This window comes from Nilaparvata lugens, chromosome 4 (genome assembly GCF_014356525.2).
Source record: "Nilaparvata lugens isolate BPH chromosome 4, ASM1435652v1, whole genome shotgun sequence".
NCBI lineage: Eukaryota > Metazoa > Arthropoda > Insecta > Hemiptera > Delphacidae > Nilaparvata > Nilaparvata lugens.
In genome coordinates, this window is record NC_052507.1 from 68,470,600 (window position 1) to 68,491,416 (window position 20,817).

Sequence of the window (20,817 nt, forward strand, 5' to 3'; positions counted from 1 at the left end):
TCACTAAATGTTTAGACTTATAAATGTCATTTTCTACTGAGTGAAAAAATAAAGTTGAAAAAGAGTACTTTGATTTTTTAATTTTTACGGAAAAGAAATTATGCTCACTTGGAAAAAATAAAAAATATTTGGAAACATATTGCGCTCTTCTTCCTTGTTTTTTTTTTTTTAGATATATTATTCCCATGACTGAAATAAGTCTACATAAATAATGTTCAGGTCTCCAATACTTTTGAACGCGCAGGGCAGCCAGAAAGAGCAACAGTAGTATACTTTACTTGAACCGTCTTGAAGTCAAAACTGTATGTTCTTAGGTAAACTTCTAAGGAAGGGGTTACAGTTTTAAGGTTGTGCAAAGGCTAAAAATAAACTTTCTACTGGTTATATTTTTCAAAGTTTTTCGATTTGTATATCATCAAGCTATAAAAATGAAAAAGTTTTCTCAGGAAAACATTTTTTTCCAATCATTACTTTTTGAGATATGAGCGCCTGAAGTTTGAATTTTTGGGACAGAACATTTCAAATTCGGTAAAATATAAATCCATGAGATTTAGAGGATGGATTTTTCATGGTATTGTTGATCTAGTAAAACAAAAATTTTCTAAAAATATCAATTTTTGAAAAAGTTATTCAATTTACCAAAAATAACTCAACTAAAAATTATTTTTGGTTATTTTTAGTAAATTGAATAACTATCTTAAAAATTGATATTTTCAGAAAAATTTTGTTTTACTAGATCAACAATACCATGAAGAATCTATCCTCTAAATGTCATGGATTTATCTCTTACCGAATTTGAAATGTTATGTCCCAAAAATTTAAACTGTAGGTGCGCTCAGATCTCAAAAAGTGATGATCAGAAAAAAAATGTTTTCCTGAGAAAATTTTTTCATTTTGATAGCTTGATGATATATGAATCGAAAAACTTTGAAAAATATCACTAGTAGAGAGTTTATTTTTAGCCTTTGCACAGCCTTAAGAAATACATTAGAGCCTCGATAATCGAAGCCGGTCCCAGTTAACTAAAATCCGAGTTACCCATTGGGAAACATTGACAAATTATCGTACCTAGTTACTAAGAAAGGTCATATCCTCTCTAAGTTATTCAGAACACAAAGTACTTTCACCATAAGGATGACTTTTACAGTACGGTACACACACGATACTGAACTAGTCATGAATTTGTAGACTAAGCCATACAGTTAGAAAATAATTTTAATTTCTTCGAGAATGGATTTGGATTGAATAACAGACAATATTATAATTACAAATCAATACCAGTCTTTATTAATACACAATGATATAGTTATAAACATTAAAAGAAGATTCAACTTTATAACTTATTCAAAATTGAATCAAAAGCTATTCTATTTGCACGTATAGCACAATAATTTCACATTCAATTTTTATTTTCATAATCTATAGTATATTATATTATCTTTTTTCATGCAATTTTATATATAATTGAACATGGAGTGTTCCAAGCTTTTGTTAAATCCAAATTCTATTCTTATGCATTTTTTACAAATTGAAATTTACTCACCGGTATCGTATTTTAAATTCTAAAGTTGTCATTCATTTTCACAGCGGTATCATTTCGACCCTTGATTCTACTTATTGAAAGGCTATTATTTACTTTGGTTATTTTAATGAAGTTCAACTGAACAATGGGGTTCAGTCAAGCAATAACCAAAATTGTTCTGATGATGAATATATTAATACCGCTAATCTTATTCTACTCAAATGTTCATTTACTTAGAGCTAATTTATACAAGACCACATTTATTAACTTCTCAAATGTTCTGCTCATCTCTAAATATACAGTAGTTTACTTTTTATTGTGAAATAGCTGTTTACTATTTTGAAGAATATTAGGTACCTACTCTATTCACGAATGATTAGATTAATCAAATATTATTAAGTTATCAAGAATGTTCTTGATTAGGTACTGTATTCACTGTTGATAAGATAAAGGAAATAATCATAGTATTATATCAATTATGTACATAGATTAACAATTGATAGTTTTATAATCTATATTTCACAAGTTATCACTCATTTCTACTGTTTTTTTCTGAGTGTTTATCCAAGTTTATCATATGTTATTGTCGATGCTCTTCCTTTCAGTCTCGCTTTTCAAAGGTCACTATAAATTTGACTGCTAGTCAAACATTGCAATAAACACGATAGAGTAATTTAGCACGTCGCAACTATTGAAATTCACCAAGTGCCATTGTCGTCCTATTTATCTACTCTTTGGCATTTTCTTTGGCTGACAATGATTATGATGTCATTGCACATTAGCCTTCTCCACTTTTTTGTATTATTATTAATAGCTATTCGTTTTGCTCCAGGACTTCCTGTGCAGAATACAGAGTATCCCACTGAATGTGTAACCGCTGAAAACCATAGATTCTACATGGAATTTGCATCAAAATATGTTTAGTAAAACTACCTTATATCGACCTTAGTTTTCGATATTTTTGAAAAACGTCAGTAATTGGAAAACTATCAGTCAAAATCTAATTCTGAGGATATGGTTGGAAAGAGAAAAACATTTCCAATAAGATTCATACAATTTGTTCTGTTGTTTGACGTTTTTGACCTTTTTATGAGCGTGTTCAAACTGTTTGAAATTTGGCGTGGAACTAGACGAATGTACTTTCTTCAACTCATAAAAACGTCAAACAAAAGAACAAATTATATGAATCTTATTGGAAATTTTTTCCCCTTTCCAACCATATTCATAAGATTTTCACTGATGGTCTTCTAGTTATTGACGTTTTTCAAAAATATATAAAAATCTTATTAAAATGTATGAATTCAGGGCTACTTTCTTCTATTTATAATATTCTTAATCTATTATTTCATTAATTTCAAAGGGTGCTATAATTATTTTTTATAAAAATCTATATAACTCGGAAACTAAGGTCGATATAAGAAAATTTTACTGGACATTTTTTGTTGCAAATTTCATGTGGAATCTATGGTACTCGGCTGTTACACCTTCAGTGGGTCACTCTGTAGAATAGGTAGTACTAGCTAGTAGATAGGAAGCCCTGTTAGCTCACTATTTCCTCTCGTTCTCGATTTGACTGTCATTGCCAGCAAGCCATTCCTCTTTTATTAGATCAGCTGCTTTTTCGGCAATCATAATGACTGGCGCGTTAGTATTTCCACTGACCATAGTAGGCATGATGGAAGCATCAACCACCCGCAGCCCCTTGATGCCGTAGACCTTGAGTTGGGGGTCGACGACGGCCTCAGGGTCCCAGTAGGGGCCCATCTTGCAGGTGCCGATCGGGTGGTAGATGGTGATCGAGTAATGCCTAATCATGCACTCCCAGTACTTGTCAGTGTAGACCATGATGTGGCGACAGGCCGGGTATCGGATGTTGTGCATTTTGCTGCCGAACTTCTGGAACGCTTTCGTTCTACTCATCGCTAATGCAATCTTCGCGCCCTCTATCATCGTCTTCATATCGTGGTCGTCGAAAAAGTAGTTCGGATAGATGAGTGGATAGTCGAAAGGATTGGAGCTTCGCAGCTCTAAATATCCCTTGCTTCGCGGACGCAGTAGCATGGGTACAGCTGACCACACGTCTTTGTTCTCGATAGGCTCGTAGACTTCCTTGTAGAAACTGTCCTTCAATCCATGTGCTTTCCTCAGCTGGTGACCTCCATCAGAGTTGACAGAACCGGACACAAAGTGAAACTCTATGTCGGGAAAATCATCTGTCACATTGGCGTACTTGGTATTTATGAATGCTAAACCTTCAACTCCTCCAAGAACCGTCAACGGTCCATCGCCGAGAGTAGCATACTGGAGGATGGCTTTGACACTCTCGTACCGTTTCTGTACAAGTGACACCTCCTCGTTCACATGGAACACCATTCCTCCAAACCCCATATGGTCTTGCAAGTTTTGGCCTACTTTCAAGTCCTGAATGACAGGAATGTTGTGTTTTGTGAGATGGTCCTTGGGTCCGATCCCAGACAGCATGAGCAGATGAGGGGAGCCGACAGCCCCGCCACTGACGATCACCTCCTTCCTGGCACGAATGGTGTGCTTGGCGTCGTCCCTGAAGAACTCGACTCCGTAGGCGGTCTTGGTGAGCGGGTCGATTAGAATGCGCGTGACGTGCGCGTTCATGGCGACGTGCAGGTTCTTGCGCAGACGCGCGGGGCGCAGGAAGGCCTTGCCGGTGCTGCAGCGTGCGCCGCGACGCACCGTGCCCTGCGCAATCATGAAACCGGTCTGGCGTTCGCCGTTGATGTCCCTCGTCTCGTAGCCCATCTCGCGGCCTGCCTCCAGGAAGGCCTTGGCCAGTGGCGTGTGCCACGGGGCCTCCTGCACCGTCAGGTAGCCTCCTGTCGAGTGGTACGGTGTACGCGCCAGGTACGGGTTGCGGTTGTCCTCTGACTTCTTGAAGTAGTAGAGCGCCTCCTCCGACCCCCAGCCTGGGTTGCCGTACGACTCCCACAGGTCGTAGTCTTTCTTGTTGCCTCTCACGTAAAGCATGTAGTTCAGCACACTCGAGCCACCTATCACTTTCCCTCTCGGCCAATTACACCGATTATTCTTCATCGCTGAAACAAAATTAATTTATTACTTCCCTTATTCAATAAATTTTTAATTATTGAAGTTCTTGATCCATTACAAACTATGAACAAGCTTTGTTATATCCAGTTTCATCGCTAACGACTTGCAGACTAATATAATTATGGAAAATATTAAATATTTACTCTGAACTGGAGCATGCTATCGAATCACACAGGATTCATTGTCAACAGTCGAATGGCTGTCAGTCAGAGAGTAGATATTTCATAGTTTCCACAATTATTTTACTTTATTGCTGATGATGGCCACATGAGCTTTTTTCTTGTGCGTGATTAATGAAAGTGCGTAGGTAAATTGATGAGATGATCAAACGTCTCTGCCATCAGAGGGATTCGAACCCACAAACCAGGCGGTGCTAGCAGACCGAAGTTTGTAACATTCCTTACAACTAGATTAACCCGGCCGGACTTTTTTATATCAAGTCTTCAAATCGTCATTTTAGTTTGTATCTTGATATTGAACCCTACTTCATATTGTTGTTTTTGTAAAATTTTGAATTTATTGTCTTGAAACTTTTGTACTCATACAAGTAAAATAGTTGTATGTAATGAATAATTATTACGTCCTTCTTCATATTATATGAGAAGCACTATACAAATACGTAACCAAGTTCTTATAGATTCTGTGATTATTGAAGTCTATTCCACAACAGCGTGTTTAGTTTTTAATCGGGTCACATTTTAATAGACATGTCTTTGACATGCAGGGTGACTGACAGAAAACTCAAGATCAATTTGCAAGATAGTATTACATAATACAATACAATATCTAACAGTATCATTTAGTATTATTTATTATTACGTATAAAATTGAGTATTATTCAAATGATATACAAACAAGGAATATTTCATATCATCTATGAACAGAAAAGTTCGTAGAGGTGATGCTTTTAGGCATCCTTGCTGTTCTTCCAGGGACTGTTGACTCCTCTTTGATATTGTCTCCCTTATTTTAAATGCCCACCTACAACCCACCTTAACAACCGATTTTAACTTGGGACTGTACCGTTCCGACCGACATCTAATGTGATGATGGTGCTTCAACAGGCTCATTATTTATAATAAACGTATCACAAGTAAATCACGATACTGCATCAATTATATCTGACTTTTAAAATTCTATCGAAAGTATCACACTTTTTTTCATGAGAAAAACTCAAGACAATTCATTCAAGAACCAGACTCACCTAAACATGCAGTGCCTTGAGGTTCAGTCTTGAATTTCCAATCAAGTTGGCTCAACTGCAAGTAGGCAGCAAGAAGAGGCACATCTGATATTTCAGTCTCGTCTCCACCAGCTTCAAGCAACAAAACCCTGTAATCTGTTTCCGTGAGTCGGTTGGCAAGCACATTACCTGTTGATAATAGAATAAAATATTATTTGAACATCTCCTTAACAATTATACGAAACTGTACATTCATCATGTGACATTACCCCTAAATTATCAGATTTATTTATTTATCACATTGTGTACAAATACTTAACATGAGGAAAGGCACAACAGGCTCATGCCCAAAACTGTCCCATTTCCAATTTATATTACTGTATACTGTCCAAATCAAAATGTTGGTTATGTCACTTTCACTTTTCAAAATACAATTTACGCTCTTCATTACTCAGATGAACGAGCAAATTTTGAATCAAATAGATACTATTAGAGTCTAAAATTAAAAAATCTAGAACAGTAACTTGATAATTATTCAAAAAGTCTAAATTTTGAATGAAACTAGAAACTTTACACTTCACAGAAAACTGATCGTACCTACTAAACTTCTCATAATTTTCATTTTACCCCAACAGAATTGAAATTTTACACTATAGTTAGGTCCACGTTATGATGGCAGTATTTGATTGACATTGGTGTGTTGCTATAGTTGGCTATTATTCGAAAAAGCAGATAGATCTATTCTTTTCTAGCTCAACAACGTTGTCAGATCGTTTTTAAAAAATGAAGAAATATAATTAATCAACAAAATATTAACTCTCAATCATAATAATATTCCTATGGTTTTTAATGGTAAGGAGTTTCTGACGGAAGTTCTACCTCACCTGAATATATCATTTAAGCATTCAATAGGCCTCACGACTGTCATACTTCAGCCGGGACCGAATATTGAACGTACCCATGTGAATCACGAAAACTTATTACTTAACCCTTGAAAGATATATTTTCTTGAAGAATAAAATATAATTGATTATTTAGAAAAAGAATGAACAGTTGATATTACATCAGATATACCGGAATCAGCTATCCTCTATAGTAGGCAGTGGCAAGGCAGAGAATCGGCAACGCTGTTCTCCTATATTTCTCCACTGCCATTATAACGTGGACCTAACTGTAGGCACCTTTCACCTTCTAATTTAATTTCACCTCAATATTTTTGATCCCAATCGATTTGTGAAGAGGATCTGATCTTAATAATGCATAAAAAATTAGATATCAAATTAATGGTTAGAAAAATTGTAATTTGAGTTCGGCAAGCTTAACGAAAGTAAGAATTGAACAGAATAATTTACAAGGAAAAATTGGTAAATGTTGAAGGATTCAACTAAATTAATATTGACAAGCAAAAAATCGAATAAACGATGAAATAGGTTATCAACGTTTCCGTTCAACTTACTCTAGTCAAACACTATTGACTTGAATACCATAATTGTTTTTTTATTAGTTTTCTGGTGTTGTCTAAATGTTGCAATTTACCACTCATTTTGAACGATTCACTATACAGTAATACTTGGTGAGTGATACGATTTATGTAATAACTTGTGAATGTCAGAAGTGTTGCCTTTTAACGTTTGTTCAAATCTCTCACAGGAACTACCGTACTATTGTTAATTACTGAGACCTCTCACAACCCTGTCACGCAAACTTAGGAACAATGGATTTTGAGGAGAGTGACAAAATTTGGTCACTAGAATAGCAAGTTTGGAATGCTTGTGAAAGATGGTAAACATGGGGAATAATATATTGTCTCAGCTCACATGCATGTTTTCATTTTGTAACTCATTGTCAAGGTGCAAATAGGATGCTTCATGAACATTATTATTTGGAAAAGGTGACACTTAACGGCATTTTGATAAACTCAGATAAAACTGTTTGAATTTGAACGCTAGATGGAGGGAGTAAGTAGATTGACTAGTAATTTTCAATTCAATTTATTTCCCTAAAAAAATACATCAATAAAACATTAACATTACAATTTCATAATAAATAAATAAATATTTTCAGGAAATAAATATTCCCCCACATAGACTATTGGTCCGTGTGTGGGGGAATAATTCCTATCTATAATAATTGTAAAATAAACAATCCTGCAGAATTCTGCCTTAATATTATTCTCACTTAATTATTACAATATTAGAAATATATTATATAAAGAAATATAAATCATTAATCGTTTTTTCTTTAATAAACAAAGCATGATGTCGTGGGTTATATATTTATTAAAGATTACTTTAGTATTATGTTAGAGTACCTATCTCCTAAAGTTTTTAAATTACTTATTATAATGTTCAGAGTGCTGCATCACAGTACCAGAATTAACAGAGTTTGAATCAGAATCTACATATAAGGCGAGTTTATGAGGGCTTCTGATGCCTCCCGACCAATACCAAGCAACCATGTGACTATCTTATTTTTGTAGTTAGCAACACTGCATCCCTCAGCCCACTACCTCCGTAAACTAAGCCACGGTGCATTCTGGTGACGTCAACACAGGTAGGGCTTCTACACCAATAAAAACTCTAGCTGATATAGATCAGCTGAAATCAACGAATTTTTATTGGTGTAGGAGCCCTGCCTGTGCTGACGTCACACGAATGCACTACGGCTTTGTTTACGGAGGTAGTGCTCAGCCTCTTTTATTGTAATTGGGAGATTGCGATGAAGTAGGTGAGCAATACGAAATGATGTATTAAATCCAAAATTCAACATATGTCTAGTTGGGTAATTATATGGTGTAGCTGTGTAAAAATTTCTGTTCTGTACGATTTGATAATAATGTAGATTTGTCTTATGTCAAGAACAGGAAATTCGGTGTAGATTGCTTGATTTCAGTGAGTTGCTAAATAGTAGAGAATAAAGCGATGACAAATTTGAACACATCACTTTTGACGCTAGACTAGTACTACAGCTACAGTATCTCTACCTGGATGCCCTGTCCAACAAGCTGACAACGCTGTAATAGTATGTAGGTCTAAATCTAGGTCCAGCTGGCTGGGTTGCAATTAACTCGCAATATTTTGACCTATTTATTTCAAGTTTACTCACTTTTCTCTGCTTTTCAACTCGTTTGGACCATGTGATTGAACCTGTAACGTTGCGACATTATTCTTAGCCTGATTGCTAACAGTAGTCTGTTTTTGGGTTTGTTTGTTTGTATGTACGAATATAACTTATAAATGCTTTCAAACAACTTTAAATTCGTTTGTTTGCTATGAAGAAACATAATGAACTAACACAATATTTTATCTCAATTATAGAAAATTTATTATTAGATCATGAAGAAATAAATTCCCTAGACAAATAAAATAATTGAGATGGATATACAGAGTGGGTGAAAAGTCCGAGAACGGCTTAATATCTCATACACAAAGGTAATTTGACGGTGGATGTGATTGGAGATACTACTGAAATTGAAAATAGGTACTACTTTACTAAAAATTTAAAAATCTGGTCAGCCATATTGGATCCGCCATTATGAATGCAACTTTTTTTTAATGGGAAGGTTGTCATGCAATACATGATTTCTATCTGGAATTTCAAGAAAAAATGAATGGTGAAAACCGCATATCGATATCTCAAACCGTTCAGAAGATATTCACATTGCAAATCAATACTATTCAAAGCCGACAGGAGAGAAAAAAGTTTGAGAACGGCTTAGTATCTCATAAAAGATTGTGATTCCAAGGTAGGTGTGATTGGGGATCCCACTCAAATTGAAAATACCACTTCACTATGACTTTAAAAATCTGGTCCGCCATCTTGGATCCGCCATTTTGAATGCAACTTTATTTTTTTAAAAGAGAAGGTGGTCATGTGATACATGATTTCTATCTGGAATTTCAAGAGAAAATGAATGGCGAAAACCACACATCGATATCTCAAACCGTTCAGAAGATATTCACATTATTAATCAATACCACTCAAGTATTTCATTTCTGGTATGCATGATATTACGGTTAAGTAATATTCACGGTTAAGTGCTGAAGGGGAGGGTATATCCTTGATACCCTCTCTGAGGATGGACTTCTTAAGGTCCAAACTTCACCGTTTCATGTGAAAATATTACAGTAGTATCTTAACTTTTGCATTTTCATCATTATTCTTGCTCAATATTATTGTAGAACTCATCAGTTTAATATGATTCACCATGTCATTTCACCGCTACTGGTATTTATTTTTAACGCTAGAACGTAAGTTGAATTATGTTTTGTTAAATACATGAATAAAGGAATCTGAATCTGAATATTGACATGACCAGTCATAGTAAAGAAGTATTTTCAATTTGAGTAGGATCCCCAATCACACCAACCGTCAAATTACCTTTGTGTATGAGATATTAAGCCGTTCTCGGACTTTTCACCAACCCTGTATATTTTATATTAGTCTGAGTTGATCATTATTGACAAGAATCAGCAATTATATTAGGCCTACATATTAGATATATCGGAATAACTCGAATGACATCTATCTTTTATTGAAGGCGGTGGTAACAGAGAATCATCAACTCTGTAATCCTATAATTAATAGCATGAATCTCACTATAGTCATACCAGCACCACACTCTTGCCAAGTCGTATATATACGTCTATATACAATGATGCGTACATCTATACTGGCGGAGTGAAGGCGAGCGGTGGCCATCCACACTCTCTCGCTCGTCGTCATTTGTATGCACTTGACAAGAGTGTGGAAGCGGCATAAGATCAGTACTTGTGCTATGAATAAAGCATAGATTGAATAGTGGGTAATACCCACCAGCAGATCCGGCGCCGACTATAATGAAGTCATACTCGTGATAGAGAAGGGGCGTGTCGACGTCGATGGGGCGGGACTCCGGGTCGAGCAGCTCATAGTGGAAGTAGGCGAGTGCCGCCACCAGGAGCGGTGCGAACCACGCCACACTGGAGGCGGTGCTCACTGCTGCCGCCGCCGCCCCCGCCACCCCCGGCATCACCAGGCCGCTACTCATCGTGGCCTATGACTGAAACTGACAAAACAAAAGTTGCAACTGGATCACAGTGGAATAACGCTCAATCAAAACAGTTTACATCACCAGACCACTCATCGTGGCCTATGACAAAAACTGAAAACTCTGACATCAAACCTGAGCCAGCCAGGTCAATCGATATTATTATTATTAAACTGACAAAACACACATTGCAACTTAATTACTGTAGAATAACGCTTAATCAAAACTGATTACATCACCAGACCGCTATTCATAGCTACAGCTAATCGCAAACACAAATTGCAACTGAATCACAGTAGTATCGCACTGAATAAAAATAAATAAACAAGGAATCTTCCTTTTTCCGGTGTTTTGCCTCACCTTCTGTACTCATGCATGTAAGCATAAATTAAATTTTCATTTACTAACTATTATTTATAATATCATGAATAAGGACATCATTTCGTTATTATTTCTAATTAAATAAATTAACATTTCCTTAATTTTCATGTATGTATCTTAGTTTAAGTACAGTACCTAGCATATACTTATATTTTTTGTAAAGCTTTTTTTATTTTGTTTTTGGCAAATAAAATTCATTCTTCAAAAAAAGTTCCTTTATTAATCAAATACACAACAATAACATATGGCATTTGCCCATATGAGGAGCCTTCTTTACATTTTATATTGTATATATAACTTATTGTATTTTTGTAAAAGAAGAAGAAAATAAATCAATTTCAATATTTTTTTAACACCGGCATTACACTTTTGGCATTTACCACATGGATTAAATCCGTCCGTGGGAAAATAGTCCTGGATAAAAAAATAGGCTAAAGGAAACGTTTTATCAATCAATAATTCTGCTGGAGTTGCAACTGCAATACATGCGAATTTAACTTTCATCTAGGAATAATATTGAAATTTCATTGTATGTCGTTTGTATGATTGCCTCGTTATGTTTGTTTCTTCACATCGAATATTAAACTTAAAATTCAATTACACATAAATTTATTAGCTTAAATTATCATAAAAATCATAAAAGAGTTCTATATGTGAGAAGGTAGGCACCTTTCAGTTGTTGATGTTTTAGAAAAAATGCTGTCTTAAATTTGTAATAATTGCGGTCAATCTATTCATAAGATTCAACACCCCAACCCCCTCCCCGCTGTAAGAAGAAAATAAAGTATGTATATTAATACTATTTATAATTTTATCAGTAGAATCAACACAATTATATGATAAAGTAACTTACCATTTGTTCTATAAGTTAATTAAATTTTTGTAATCCATTATTTTTACCACAACGGAACGATATTGATCAACACCATAATATGATATAGTAACTTACCGTTTGTTCGATAAGTTAAATCTATTCTGGTTCCCACAACGAAAAAAATATTGACAATAACTTTATAAGGGATAAGACTTGTTTTTATGAGAAAATAATATAATTTACTTCCATTTCTTGTACTGCAAAGTGGGATTAATTTCGCTCCTGACGAAGCTCCTCTTCTAAATAAGTAAATTTTATTAATAAAAAAAAATAAAATCTTATAGCACCCTTTATTTTGTTTTATTAATTTAAAAGTAGCCCATGTCAATAAGTGAGTTGTAAATTTTATTATTTACTAAGAAATAACAGCCACATATTTTGTAAGGATAGTAAAGTTTTTGGATTTACTATTGTTACTATTGCTCAAGAACCAACTTGCACAATTCTATTAGGTATATAAAGAAGCTCCAATAACTCACCTATGTTGCAACTGAGAAAACACTTGTACCCTCCAAGTTGTCAGTGGAGTGAACTCGGAGCGTCAACTGAGCTGTTGCAAGTGTCAAAAATTGTCATGAATATCACGTATCTGTTACGAAAATCGTCGCAACTTTCTAACGGCAACTAACTTATTGGTCACGTGAACTCACAAATGATGGTTATTCACTTTCAATAATAGTTCATGACATGAAAATAACGGCCATTTCGAACTTCTCTCTATCATCAAGCATGCTGATCGACAAAATTTTCTTCCTCAGAAATTTTCTTCCCAAATCTAAGTGATGAGCGGTCGTTCACTCCAGTGTATTTCCTCATAAGACACCACTGCAATCATAAAAATGGCATCATCAATTGCAATGTTTTTTAAAATGACAAAATACGATTCATAACACAAAATCCAATTTTTTGTTTCTATATTGATTCAATGTGTCACTGAGCAGTATGACAACTTCAAAAGATACAAAATCCATATCCATAATTTATATACAAATTCATAATCTAGAATACATCGATTAGTAAAAAATGAAATTTGCTCAATTGTTGTAGTTTCATAGTATATAACTTATGCAGGCCTAATTATTTGTGCATTGTGAAAATAAATTTATGCTTAATGTGCCTTTGTTTAGTTATGTTATCGGATGGGCACGTTAAAATGTCAGTCCCGGATGAAGTATGACAGTCGTAAGGCTCATTTACGGCTCAAATTATATATTCAGGCGGTGGGACCTTCTCGCAAGGGACTCCCCACTAACAAAAGCCATACGAATTTACTTTTTATGCATAATCTCATTGTAAAAATAAAACCTAAAACATTTTTTGTGTTTGCATTGCATTTTATTATATGAGGGGAAAACGTCATAAGATGTTATCAACCATGGATTGATGCCGGAACAGTCGTGGGTTCAAATCCCGCCAAATGCATGGATTACATGGAAGCACATGATTTAAAAAGATCATGTCAACATGCCATAATCTCATCTCATTACCCACTTCTAACTTGTGGGTCAGTAAAAATATAATATTAGCCGGAGAGTTGTTTCAAACAGCATTATTGAACCAATCTTTCTATGAAAGAATAAAAGGGAATCGAGTCATAAAATTTATGTTTTTTGTTAAAAATAAATTGGTGGGAGTATTTTAGAAAACATAAAATGTGTTCGATAATAGTAGGTATAATATTATTATACTCGTACATCTACTTTAAGAAATAAATGTCAACCATTCAAGGAATCTAACTCTGATATAGCATGTAGCCTACATATATTTGAGACAATTTTCTAGTATCAGGGTGCTTCATTGAACGACAATATGTATCACAAGAAAAAGATTCACAAATGTGAGGAGATTATTCTTTCTAGAGCGTATCAAATTGGTAATCGTTCATACGTTTGTGGACTTTCAAAAAACAGGAAAATGGAAAATATATACCGGTACATAGATACCTACTCAAATTATAACACTTCAAAATTTTGTGCTTTTTAAAATTTGACTGCTTCAAAATTTGGTGAATTATTGAATGCTGATATGATACCGCATAGAAATGTAGTAAAGAGATGGTAGAGACCAGAACAACTATATAGATATAGAACAATATTAGGAGTAAGTGTTTCAAAAAGCGAGAGTACGGGTGATGGTTTATCAAGAAGAGTGAAAAGCCAGCAAATGAACGTGAAACTGGATAAGGATAAAAGTAGGACAAAGTGCATTCTACATTCTCAGCAGTCATCATTCATCAGCTACAGCTACAAAAGGCAAAATTGTTGACAAGGAAAGTGACTCTCATTCTCACACAAAAATCACACCTCATCATAACAACTTAACAATAATGCTCTTAGAAGGATTATCTCCTTGTATTGGAAGTGGAATAATATAGAACAAGTTAACTTTGAAAGTAAAAGATTAAAAAATAAAATTTCTCTGGAACATTAAGCCGCAATTAGTTTTATCTTTTTACAAAGAATTCTTGCTAAGAAGAATTATTATCAAAGAGAAACATATATAATATTCATTACATCTCATACATTTGTCAATATTTTAGTTTCCCAGGAGGCTTAATGGATTGTGCAAAATATTCAAAAAACAAATCAGTACCGTCAGTTTACATTTGTATTTGTGAGGAATTTGTGATTACTTGTTGCAAAAAAGTAAAAATAATAATAATCCTTGAAAAGTTATAATTTTTATCATTTCATAGTACATAAAACTTTAAATTTTTCAGTACCGGTACTACCTTTATATTTGTATTTGTGAGAATTTGTGATTCCTGTTATCTTTGTTAGAAAAAAGCCACACAAAATTCATCCTAAAAAGTTACGATTTTCATCATCACTTCAGAATATTTTCTTATTCGAAATGTGTAATGTGCGAACCAAATAAAAATTGCGTGTGCCATGTTTGAAATAAAGGTTGGCTGAAAGTGTGAACGAAGAAGAAGAAAAGAGGAGATTGAAGAGAGAAAATCATGAAGAGGATAGGGACTGTCAAAGCCTACGTGCCGCTACGGTTGTAAGGCGTGCTGTGCTCATCAACAAAATAGCCTTCTAGGCCTACTTACGACTATACCTGATATACCAACACAAATCATCCATTCCAAGTTTATTAATGAGCCAAATAGAAATTTGACTACAAATGGCAAGGACCGGTCTGTCATCAAATTGTGTTGAACTTCTTTTTATAGGGTGTAGATAATGAAAGTGATATCGTAGAATTGTTGGCTCACTTTTTAACAATTTAAAACCTGTTCATAAATGTCGCATCAACTATGTTCATATTCAGGATTTTAATGGGCTGTCATGCTGATCTTGAATATTGAGGAAATGGAATTTATAAAAAGTAATAGGAATAGTACCCTAGGACTGCTATAAAGTAATATAGAAAATCTTGAAGAAATCAGAAAAAAATTACACATGGGAAACTTATGATGTTGAAACCACACTTTGAGAACTTTTAAAATCAGATATAACGATATAAAATATGTAATATACAGGAAATATTATCTTAATTTCACCTAATATGTACACACGATAATTAAAAACACTTCACTTAAATGGGCTACTTTTGTACAAATTAATAAAAACAATATGAAAACTTGTAGTACCATTTATTATTAAAAACTTTAAAATATTTCAACGACTAGTTTCGACCATAACTTAGGTCATTTTCAACTTTTCAAATTGTTTTTATTAATTTACACGATAATTAATATTTCTATCAGAACTAAAGTCGCATCTCAGTAAGAATGAATGTTTAATAATGATAACGTTTTTGTTTCAATGTAAGTCAATAGAAGTTCACTCTTCCTTTGAATTTATGGTGTGATTTATATCCTTCATTCAGTACCCAGTACTTGACATTGACTATGTTTATGTATTTTTTATATGTGACTCGTATCTTCACAATGTATGGCATTAATAAAAAATGAAAAGAAAATGGCGATTATTGTAGATTTAAAACAAATTTACCGTAACCCACCACCTAATGATACTATGAATTAGAAATTCACATCAGTCTGATATGTAATGAAACTGTAAATCAAAAGTTAAAATTATAGACTTGATTGCATACATTCGGTTTTCGTTTTTTTCGATTTTGAATATTGAAGTCCAGTTAGAATGACCCGGCGCTTGCTGGGATCTGTCCAACAAGTTATAAAACGGTATCGTTCATTTTGCTGCAATCTTGTCTCTGACGTTCTAAAAACCCGTTATTCCGATGAACCAAAAAGCAGTGAAATTATTTGAAGTGGGCGTTCCACCCATGAGCACATCAGTCATCATAATTTTTTTTGAATGACTACAAATTGTGATTTGGATTTTAACACAACAGAAGGCCTACAGAGTTGTTTTCATTATCACGCTTAAATGCCGGTATTAAGCATTATCCATAAAAAATGGATCTTTCACATTCATTATAAAAGATAATAATAGAATCAGATAGTAAAATAATATAATATACGGTATGTATTATAGAATATTTTAGATCTTACTTGGTTGGTACTAAAAACGAAACATGGTGAGTATTCCACTGGCTTTAAATGACCAATTTACAGATAAGCTACCATTGAGATTTCCAAAGTCCCCACATAATATATATCTGCCTCTCATGCGGTATTGATAAATACCCATTTGCTATACCGTAAGTGAAGAAATAATAATTTGACACAGTTTCACTTGGATAATAATAAAAATAAATCACGATATTGATTTATAAATACTCAATGATAAATTACGTTTTTAAATTCTATATTATTTCATGCTTTAGCTTAGTTGGGCACCTGATTAATTTCAATCTTATTATTAAATTTGAAATTTCATTTGATGTACGGCATTACATTCCCATACCTTTTTTCAAGTTTGGACGTTTGATCACTTTGAACAATGTAAAAAATTTAAAAGAATATATAAGTTGGTTATAATTTCAAGTCATGATTTGTTTGATTTCAATAATATGAAGAAAAATGTTTATAAAATATCTTGCCAATGCATCTATTTTATATTATAAATTAGCCTATTATTGAAATGCTTCTGATGACTAGAAGAAATGTGTTAGTTGAAAAAAGTTATCAAATAAAGTAGAACTAAAACATTATACCTATTATTTTTCAAATTTATGAAGGCAAATATAATTTTTGAATTCATCATCGAAAATTCAATAATGAAGACCACCGTAGGCATAGTTTACAATAGGCATTAAATTAGGAAATTTCAAGATTTGTTTGAATTTATTAATAACAGTTTCTGATAGCCCAATTAAAAATAATTATAGATGAATTTGAACTGCAATTGATAGGACCATGCTACTACAATACAGTGATTATTGTATATTGAATTTAGTCAGTATTTATCACAACGATCCCAAAAATCAGTTTATTTTTGTTATCAGTCTGTACCTAAGCAAAACAAAGATTCAATTACAGTAGCCTACCTATATTATACACACGTTTTGCACACAATGTTACACTTATGCATGTAAAAATTATATACTACTTCACTATCCGAACCTAGGGCAGGGACAATTTTCTACAAAACGAAATTCTGGATAGATAGGTAACGAATGTCAAGGTTACTGATAGTGTTAGCGGGAGAGCAAAAGAGAAACAAGATAATGGAAGAGAACTGATCTACTTACAGCGGTCGCGTTGTTACTCCTTCGTCCTTTGAAGACTCTACTCCAACTGATAGCCAGTCGCTGAAGAAGTCTAACGGCTAGTCTCTCTCCAACTCCAATCCTCTCCCTCCTACCATCTTCTACTACTTTACTCTTTTTCCTTTTTCAGCTTGTAACGGGAATGGGGACGGAGTCAATCCAAGACTTCAACCTCACATGTCCACACATTCATAATATGTCAGTTACAGTGTGTTGTGTTGGTCCTCATTTCAACTGGGCCCACAATTTTTAGTCGTATACACACACGGTGAGGGGGTCAGCTGAAAACTCAAAAATCATAAATGTTCGTTGAATATGTATTGATATTGTGGATCTTCTCCATAATATTGAAAAAACAACACGAAATTTATTATTTATAATTCAATTTATTACATTATTTATTTTTTTAATTTATAATAAAACACGAGTTTTATTTGTCAACTCTACTTTAATTAAAGGACTGTAGATGTGTTGATTTTAACACAAAACGTCAGTTCTGTAATTAAATTCATAAAAGTGAAGTTTACAAATGAAACAGTGTTTTTCAATCATAAAAGTTTCTAGGTAATCTGGATGAAATCTAGTTGGTCCATCAAGAGAACAGCTTCCATAATATCTAGATGAAAAATGAATAAAATAGTTGTGTTTGAAATACTACAATTTCAACACTACCTAACGATTTTTTTCAATTATGATATTAGTTTGAGGAGTACCTGAAAACTAAACTAATTTAAAAAGTTATATAGGTCTACTGTAAATAGTTACTAATACAGCTACAAATTAAGAAAAACTTAAAAAAAAACGAGAAATACTGTACTTTTGTAATTGAATGTTAAGTGTTAGTAAACGGTAGAAAACGAAGTTGGACATTAAAATCAAGTTGAAACCTGGGAATACTCAAGATTGAAAATAGAAAGGAACAGTCACAAATACAAACTACAAACGTGCGCGTATATAATATTATATACACAAATACCTTTAAATATAAATAAAAATATAAATCTCAGTACCCTTTTAAATTATTTTGTCACATGTTTCGGACATTAATGCCATTTTCATTTGTATATTTATATTAAAAGTAGCCCTAAAGAAAAAAGGCAACAAACACATTTTTTCAGCCAGCCCAATACAGGACTGACATACAATACAGAAACTGAGTTACAACAAAGAAGAGTTGAATTAGAAAAAATCCTAAATGAAGATATCAGAAACAGATGAGAGTAATCAGTTAAAATCAAGTTCATTGAAGACACGCAAAGAAGAGCTAATGCTAGTAAATGTATTAGAATAAGATGCCAAAATAGGAAAAGAGACGTTGGGAAGTCGGCGATCTTGGAGGGACGAAGTTGGTAGTGAAAAGTCAAACAGGGATAAAGATTTTGGCTTAAACAACCCAGGAAAGAAACCACTACACAATATGCATCATATTACATACAAGATACAGGACCCTTGCATATGCTGCATCATAAGTTCCTGGCATTAAAATGCCTGTAGTTTATTTAATAATATTATGCGTTTTAACGTTTTTATGCTTTAAAAATGTAAAGAATGCCAAAGACTTGAATTTTCCCAAGTTATAGAAGATTCCCGTTCATGAACTCGAATTCTTTCATTAGTTTATCTGTTCTTGATTATTTTTGAAAACATTTTTGTCTCTTTGTACTTGTTGCTCTTTGCTTAATGAATACAATATTAATGATAACATTGATAAAGTCTTTGTTCCGTGCTTAGGTTTTTTTATAAATTAAGTAAAGAAATTTATTTTTTTTTTAAACTTATTTATGATTGTATCATAATTATGTATATATTTTAGGAATTTAAGAGTGTCACCCTTGTCTAAATTGTTTTTTTTTTTTTTTTTTTTTTAATGGATCAATCTATATAAATTCTCGCTGATTGTAATGTGGTTCATTACAGTTTAGGCAGAAATCTCTATGGTTATTACTTTATCTATGAATAATATACCGTTCATATGGAATGATTATTTAAAATAGTATCTCAAAGTGCTTATTTGTATTGGAAATTTTATTATCCATTTTTTATATACTGTAAAAGTTATAGTGTTTCGTGGATCAAATTTATTATAGAATTTCGTTTCCCTATATGGTTTAAGCCACCAGCTTATTGAATATTCCGTTCGAGCTGTGACTATTCGAACGACCTTTCTATTTATATAAATACTTTTAATTACTATAAGTGATAATTTTAAATTCATTCAATCAATCGAGATACGAAGTAGGATATTGTTTTGTTTCATCTAGCGGGATTGAACATTAATGTCAGATTAGTAACATGGTATACTTTTTCGGAGGTAGTAGGCTGATAAGTAGATAGGCTGCAGTTCATAGCTGATAGGCTGATAAGAGTCCAATGAAGTATTATATGGATTAGATAGAGTTTGCTTCCACCTAACACACTCATATGGCCTATATATTTTTTTTCTCATCCATTATTATTATTTTTTTATCGACTGCTCCAGTAGAATATTATATTTTATTGTCATTGTTGAATTAAACCTAATGTAGGCGTTTCTATCCTAGCTAATGTATCAAGATCTGTGTTGAGACAGTGCTATGAGCATTCCTTCATTTTGTAATGCCAAGTAGGCTGTCAAGCTGGAAATGATAATGATTATTATCTGGACTATTATCACAACCGTTCGTTGTCAACAGAAATTACTGGTGTTTGATGTTAAAATTTTAAACATCGATGCTCCTTCAGAAAATCAATCACATTTTTTTTGTATTGTTTTTTTTCTGTTTTAGTTGTTGTGGATTAGGCTGTGTGGTTGGAGGCTTAGGCTGTTGGTGGTCCCGGGTGGGATATTTTCTTCTATCTCATACAGATTTTTCTCTGTTATTTTATCTTGAGAGCATTCACTTATTGCTCTTTGGATTAATTAATAAGTTTCTTTTGTAAAATCATCTTCTCTTCCTTATTTGCTCAACTCCAACTCATTCTAAACATTTTTTATCATTATTCAAATCAATATTAGCTTATTGCTCTTTGGATCAATTAATTCTTCTATATCGTCTTTCTTTTTTCAGCTTCTTTTTCTCTTCCATTTTTATCTTGAGAGTATTCGTGATTGCTCTTTAATT

At 33.4% G+C, this 20,817-nt stretch overlaps 1 protein-coding gene across 1 annotated transcript; it reads right to left on the bottom strand.

Annotated features, from left to right (window-relative positions):
- Positions 1-1,265: 1,265 nt before the first annotated feature.
- LOC111045317 (glucose dehydrogenase [FAD, quinone]-like) lies at positions 1,266-17,851 on the bottom strand. The gene is made up of 5 exons (XM_022330694.2): positions 17,699-17,851; positions 12,550-12,895; positions 10,602-10,833; positions 5,808-5,975; positions 1,266-4,590 (listed from the first exon to the last, which is right to left on the bottom strand). The coding sequence occupies exons 3-5, from the start codon at positions 10,813-10,815 to the stop codon at positions 3,071-3,073; spliced, it is 1,902 nt and encodes a 633-aa protein (XP_022186386.2). The 5' UTR covers positions 10,816-10,833; positions 12,550-12,895; positions 17,699-17,851; the 3' UTR covers positions 1,266-3,070.
- Positions 17,852-20,817: the final 2,966 nt, after the last annotated feature.

What these genes read in the sequence shown, in the direction of transcription:
- LOC111045317 (XM_022330694.2), bottom strand. Translation starts at nt 10,815, where the DNA reads ATGAGTAGCGGCCTGGTGATGCCGGGGGTGGCGGGGGCGGCGGCGGCA. An exon ending in AGTCGGCGCCGGATCTGCTG is followed by an intron (nt 5,976 to 10,601) that starts GTGGGTATTACC and finishes TATTATCAACAG; the next exon opens with GTAATGTGCTTGCCAACCGA. An exon ending in TCAAGGCACTGCATGTTTAG is followed by an intron (nt 4,591 to 5,807) that starts GTGAGTCTGGTT and finishes ATTTTGTTTCAG; the next exon opens with CGATGAAGAATAATCGGTGT.